The 7,255-nt window shown below is 32.1% G+C and overlaps 1 protein-coding gene across 1 annotated transcript; it reads right to left on the bottom strand.

Annotated features, from left to right (window-relative positions):
• Positions 1–6,085: 6,085 nt before the first annotated feature.
• Positions 6,086–7,019, bottom strand: LOC103583487 (olfactory receptor 1052-like; the record flags this gene model as incomplete). Its single annotated transcript, XM_008564786.1, has 1 exon — positions 6,086–7,019. A coding segment is annotated over exon 1 (934 nt), but the record flags the coding sequence as incomplete, so codon positions are not given.
• Positions 7,020–7,255: the final 236 nt, after the last annotated feature.

Below are 7,255 nucleotides of genomic sequence, written 5' to 3' on the forward strand. Positions count from 1 at the left end.
ATTATGAATCAATTAGTATTTGTGGGCTTGATTTTATGATGATGGACTTGTATATATAATTTGAATTGAAAGGAAAAATGACTGGCTTCCCAGATTTCCCCTAACTGGACTACATATCATAAGTTTTCCTTACTTTGAATACATCTTCAAGGAATTTTTTTCTTTAATGTCTAAAAAGAATTCTGGTATATCCTGAAGTTAAGGGTGGGGGCAAATCTGATTGCTAATGGCTTCCTAAACATTCCTAAATAATTCATCAAGTTTAGAAATTCTTCAGAGCAAGCTTTCTCTTAGAATTAATGACCTTCTATGTGGAGTGGTAATAAAATAGTGGTATTCTGTCCTATTTGATTTTATATATAGTAGTGGAAACTGAGGCCAGAAATGTCAAAATGGTGTAGACTAACCCTTGTGCATGTAAAAGTAATCTAGAACCATGTTTTAAATCCTTAAGAAATGTCAAAATGGTGTAGACTAACCCTTGTGCATGTAAAAGTAATCTAGAACCATGTTTTCCTTACGTATTTTTGAGTGTGCACATTTATTTTGAAGAATAAATGGCTATAAGCAATCCAGACTAATTTCTGAAACATGTATCTGTCCATTTTCTAGACAATGCCAAGTACCAGTACCTTTTGCCTTGAACCTATTTTAGTTATTCCCATGCTCAATAACATATTTTACTTATTTTCNCACAATTTTAGAGAAAAATTTTCACAGATATTTTTGTCTCACATATTTGAGGATCCACAAGAAAAAAACAAAATATCATGTTATACCCCATAAATTTCTACAACTAAAAATAAAATTTAAAAAATCAACACCACCCGTGTTTATAATTATAATTTGCATAATTTAATTATACATACATATTATATGAAATATATTATATAAATTACTTTTAAACAACCCTAAATTCCATGTGCTGATGGACATGTTCTTCAGTCTATTGCTAGAATTATGTAAAATATATACATGTTTTGATATGAAGTGGCTCCAAAGAAGTGGAAGCAATTACTAAACAGAATGTGTGCATTTTCATAACAGTATAGTACTTTTTAATACTAAGGGTAATTTATACAATTACAACACCAGGATATATATCAGAATTACCATATTTGTAACTATATTGGCTAAACATAAAAGTAAGTTTTAGAAATATTGAGTAGACTGATAATTGGAGAATGGAATGAAAAATATAAATGGTGATGAATGCAGGGTGAAATGGTGAGCTAAATGTGAAAAAGGAGGAGAGGTAACGGAGAACAAATCAATTACCAACATAGGTCAAATGTAACCAAATCAACAAACATAACTGCACAGGAACATGGTGGTGATAATCTGCAGTTATTTTAAAATGAAGCAATAGTGAAAATGGACTAACACACAGGAAATATAATCAGTCTTGTTAAAAAGAGTATTTTTTTGCTGTTTGTTTTTGTCTGACAAACAAAAGTCAAGAAGTTGGAATGGTTCCATTTATTAAGTGCCTACTAATTTCCAGGCACATCACAGCTATTATCCCTAACCATTGTATAATTTTATTTAATTAAATATTCTGATTTGCAGCTTACAAGGATATAGATATGAAGCTTCAACTACAGCTATATGAGGGAATATAGAACAAACTCACAAATTATTTCAAGAAAGCCAGCTGACTTTGGCAATGGTCTAATTCTATTCCACTTATCTAAATAATTGGAATGTATATGAGACAGATAATTTTTTCACATTTTATTTACAGCGTGTATTGAGAGTTACTCCTTTTGAAACCCAGATAAGGCATTTGTGATCCCTTTGTTAGAACGCATATACATGACACCTACCTAGCTCTGAAAGGAAGCCCTGACATTTTTCTCTGAATTTCCTGACTTTTGCATTTATATTTGGCTTAGGGCCCTTGGTGGATGAAATCCCCAGTGATTTTATAATCACTAAGTTTCATTAAAACAGCTGAAGATAGGCCTGAGGAAAGTAAGGCCATAGTACTCTTTCCAAAGTATGGCGATTCATTTATTTGGCCTTTCCACAATTTTAGAGAAAAATTTTCACAGATATTTTTGTCTCACATATTTGAGGATCCACAAGGAAAAAAACAAAATATCATGTTATACCCCACAAATTTCTACAACTAAAAATAAAATTAAAAAAATCAACACCACCCGTGTTTATAATTATAATTTGCATAATTTAATTATACATACATATTATATGAAATATATTATATAAATTACTTTTAAACAGCCCTAAATTCCATGTGCTGATGGACATATTCTTCAATCTATTTCTAGAATTATGTAAAATATATGCATGTTTTGATATGAAATGGCTCCAAAGAAGTGGAAGCAATTACTAAACAGAATGTGTGCATTTTCATAACAGTATAGTACTTTTTAATACTAAGGGTAATTTATACAATTACAACACCAGGATATATATCAGAATTACCATATTTGTCAATATATTGGCTAAACATAAAAGTAAGTTTTAGAAATATTGAGTAGACTGATAATTGGAGAATGGAATGAAAAATATAAATGGTGATGAATGCAGGGTGAAATGGTGAGCTAAATGTGAAAAAGGAGGAGAGGTAACGGAGAACAAATCAATTACCAATGTAGGTCAAATGCAACCAAATCAACAACCATAACTGCCCAGGAACATGGTGGTGATAATTTGCAATTATTTTAAAATGAAGCAATAGTGAAAATGGACTAACACACAGGAAATATAATCAGTCTTGTTAAATAGAGTATTTTTTTGCTGTTCGTTTTTGTCTGACCAACAAAAGTCGAGAAGTTGGAATGGTTCCATTTATTAAGTGCCTACTAATTTCCAGGCACATCACAGCTATTATCCCTAACCATTGTACAATTTTATTTAATTAAATATTCTGATTCGCATGATTCACATTACAGGTGATTCAGAATAATTAAAGACATTTCACAAGTTTGCACTTTAGAAATCATACGACGCAGGAGGGTATCTAGCAAAAACTGAGCATCTGAGAAGTCTAAGAATAGGAACAATAACACATGAATTCTAAGTGTTTGTAAGACATATCTAAGGCTATGTAAGCTCTAAGGAAAGAGGTATGTCTTGCTTAATTGAAAAAAATATATATATATATAAATATATATATATATATATGTATATATATATATATAATTATTTATTTTACTCAGTATTTTTATTCCACATCAAATTAGAGTTTTGATGAGATCGTTCTTTGATCACTAGATGTCCATGATTTTGAGAGCTGGAATTTGTATACAGGCCACATTTGACCAAGGACAGCAGAAAATTGCCATGATCGCTGAGATCAATATAATCTCTATGTGCTCATGGAACAGGACCAAACCTTAAATCTTAGAAACATAAATCCATTTCATTTGTTCCTGAGTCTCCAGATAAGTAAAAAACATGAGCAGGATACAAATGTAGCCATAATCGGTCCACATGGTGCCAGCAATTTATTTTCCTGATGAGTGCATGAGTAGGTGAATTTCCAAATTGCAAACTCCAAGTCTACACATATGGAATAAAAATTAAACAAACAAACAAAAAAACCCCCATATATTTGATAAAGAATCTAGAACCTAGAGGAAAACTAGGAACGTAGGAGAAAGTTATGCAAAATAAATGTCTTCTGAGTCTTCATTTCTCCAAGTGCAGGGCAGTAACCAATTTTATTAATGAAGTGAAGGAACTGAGGCTACGAGTGTATATCCTCAGATTTTTTACCTGATATTTTACATGTCAATCAGTGGTGTAGCATCAGATATTTCACTGATGAAGTCCTCATTTATTTCCTGCTGACTAGCTACATCAACCATTTAAGAACATTTGGAATATGCTTAAATTAGTTTTATTTAATTTCAGAATAATGCTATATATAACATATATTATATATAAATATAAAAATATATAATATATGAATAAACATATAATATAGCTTTTTTATATACTTTTGATGAAAGCAGGAATAATTAATGATTTTCCAGTCTACATTATTAAATCTGCTACCAGCTTCCTCCATTTCCTTCAGAATTCTATGGGAGTGATAATTTTTTTCATCAAAGCACCTAGTTCTTGTTAGTATAATGTAATACTTATTTATTAAGATGAATTGAAGGTTCATACTACACACAGAAAAATATTTTTATCATATGAAATATCACACCTTCTCACACATACACACTTAGTGAACTGTGTTACATTGTCTGCATCCTGGTACACCAGCCCTTTCTTTTACAGGGTGTAAATAGTAAGAGAATTTATAAGTAGCTCACTTTATTTTTCTGAGTTTCAATTATCTTTTCTGGATAACATTCTTTGTGTTTCATACTCTAGGATATAACATATTGAATGCTCTTAAAAACTGTGAAAGTCTACATAAAATTAGGTTTTATCATTATTGTTATTTTTATTATTATTTTTATTTCTTTCTAAAAACGTAACCTTTCATACAAATAAATGTCTCATATATATGAATGTCACATGTATTTCACCTTTTGGCACCTAATTATAAGTATTATATATGATGGTCTGGAAAAATCGTGAAGAGCTACAGAAGCAGTATATGTTGATGTTATTTTTATTCCTATTGTTATTATTTCACCCTGGAAATTAAACTTTCATACCAATTTGTTTGACTGAATGTCTAATAAAATAAGCATTTTAATATGCAACCTTTACTTTCATTTATACAGATACTGGTTATATTCACTTATATAATCTTGGCTGTCACTGAGAAGAAAAAAATAAAAGTTTAACCTAGCCTTCCATGTAAAATTATGAATTAATATTCATGAGTCTTCAGCTGTTGCCTAGTGCTGCTTAGCTCATTTGCCTCATTATTTCAATATTTGATTAGATTCCAAAAACTTAATATTATTTTATTTGTAAATGAAAATGCTCTCTATATTACTGTTTGCTTTTCTTTTCTAAATATTTTATCCCAGATGGATTCACAGAAATTTGAGAAGAAATTTTGAATCAATTAGTATTTGTGGGCTTGATTTTATGATGATGGACTTGTATACATAATTGGAATTGAAAGGAAAACCAACAGCTTCCTAGATTTCCCCTACCTGGACTACAGAACATAAGTTCTCCTTACCTTGAATACCTCTTCAAGGAATTTTTTGTTTAATGTCTAAAAAGAATTCTGGAATATCCTGAAGTTAAGGGGAGCGGCAAATCTGATTGCTAATGACTCCCTAATGATTCCTAAGTAATTCATGTTTAGAAATTCTTCAGAGCAAGCTTTCTCTTAGAATTTATGGCCCTTCTATGTGGAGCGGTAACAAAGTTGTGGTATTCTGTCCTATTTGATTTTATATATAGTAGTGGAAACGGAGGCCAGAAAGAGGGAAAAGGTTTAGAGTAATCCTTCTGCATGGAAAAGTCATCTAGAACCATGTTTTCTGTAAGTAGTTTTGAGTGTGCACCTTTATTTTGAAGAATAAATGGCCATAAGTAATCCAGACTAATTTCTGAAACATGTATCTGTCCATTTTCTAGACAATGCCAAGTACCAGTACTTTTAGCCTTGAACCTATTTTAGTTCTTTCTGTGCTCACTAACATCTTTTACTTATTTCCATGCTCAATAATGAGACCAAGCTAGTAGATATTGTATTACTTATGGATTTTAGGTTTCTCTCTCTCTATTTGCTTGTGTGTTTGAGTGTCTATGTATCTACAAGGGTACTTCAGAAAGTTCATGGATAGTTTTGTATTATCTTTTAACTCTATTTCTCAACAAACTTTTTGAAGTACCCTCATATATGTTTATATTCATTTTAACTCATATAAAGAAATTAAATTATCATTACCAATCTAGAGATAATGACCTTAAATCTTAGTCTGGTTTTTAGATTAGTTAACATAATAACCAGCCACGTGTCCTATGGCATGTTATTCTTCTAGGCTTCTATCTTTGGCTGTAAAACACAGAGCTCCAATTAAGTAAACTCTGAGGTTCCTGTGGGATTGAAAATTTCCTAAATCTTTACAGATATCATTAAACAATCCACTGGTGATTTTATCTTATTTTTGTTCACATATAATATAAAATTAACAAGAATAATATTTCATTTCTATGGCCTTTTTTACAGCGTCCTTCACTTCATTGTTTCTTAGGCTGTAAATCAATGGATTTAACATAGGAATCACCAGGGTGTAAAATACAGATACCACCTTTTCTTGTTCTAAGGAGTATTGGGAGCTTGGTTGAATGTAACTAAAGCTTATTGAGCCATAGAATAAGGTCACAGCTGTTAGATGAGAGGCACAAGTGGAAAAGGCTTTTTGTCTACCTGCAGCTGAGCGGATCCTCAGGATGGCAGCAACAATGAAGACGTAGGAGACCATCACAGTCAAGAAAGTGATCATGGCGATAATGCCAGAGAAGATTAAAAGCAACAATTCATTCATGGATGTGTCAGAACATGACAGCTGCAACAGGGGAGGGAGGTCACAGAAGAAGTGACTGATGACATTTGGCCCACAGAAAGACAGTTTCACCAAGCCAATTGTGTGTGTCAGTGAGTTGATTAAACCTCCTACACATGAGCCAGTGACCAGAACAGCACAAAATATCTTAGTCATAGCCACTGCGTAAAGTAAAGGGTTCACGATAGCCATATAACGGTCATAAGCCATTGCCGACAGTAAGAAGCCTTCAGTGGTAAGAAGTGACACGAATAAAAAATACTGAACAATGCATGCAGAGTATGAGATTGTCTCCTGTTCCACAAAGAAGTTCAGCAGCATTTTGGGTGCAAAAACTGATGAATAGCAGGCATCAAGAAATGACAGGCAGCTAAGGAAATAATACATGGGTGTGTGAAGTTTGGGAGTTACTTGGATTAGAAAGAGCATTCCTAGATTCCCCACCAAGGAAATGGAATATATCAGCAGGAACAACACGAAGAGGACCACCTTCAGTTCAGCACGATCTGTCAATCCCAAAAGGATAAACTTTGTAACCAATGTAAAATTAGCATCAGCCATGCGTTAGTGTTTCTTTGTACCTGTTAATAAAGAGATTGGAATAAATTGAGAGTCATGATGCTGCAATGTTAAGACTATCTGGAATCTCTAGCTGTGTGATTGGAGTTAGTGACTTCTCTTCTCAGGGTGCCTTACTTATAAAATTAGAAAATTTAAAATAAAAAGTATCTAGTCTCTTCCAACACTGTTTATTTGTCTATTCCTTTAAAAAAAAAAAAAAAACAATAAAATAAAAT

Source organism: Galeopterus variegatus, unplaced genomic scaffold (genome assembly GCF_000696425.1).
Source record: "Galeopterus variegatus unplaced genomic scaffold, G_variegatus-3.0.2 Scaffold23505, whole genome shotgun sequence".
Classification (NCBI taxonomy): Eukaryota; Metazoa; Chordata; class Mammalia; order Dermoptera; family Cynocephalidae; genus Galeopterus; species Galeopterus variegatus.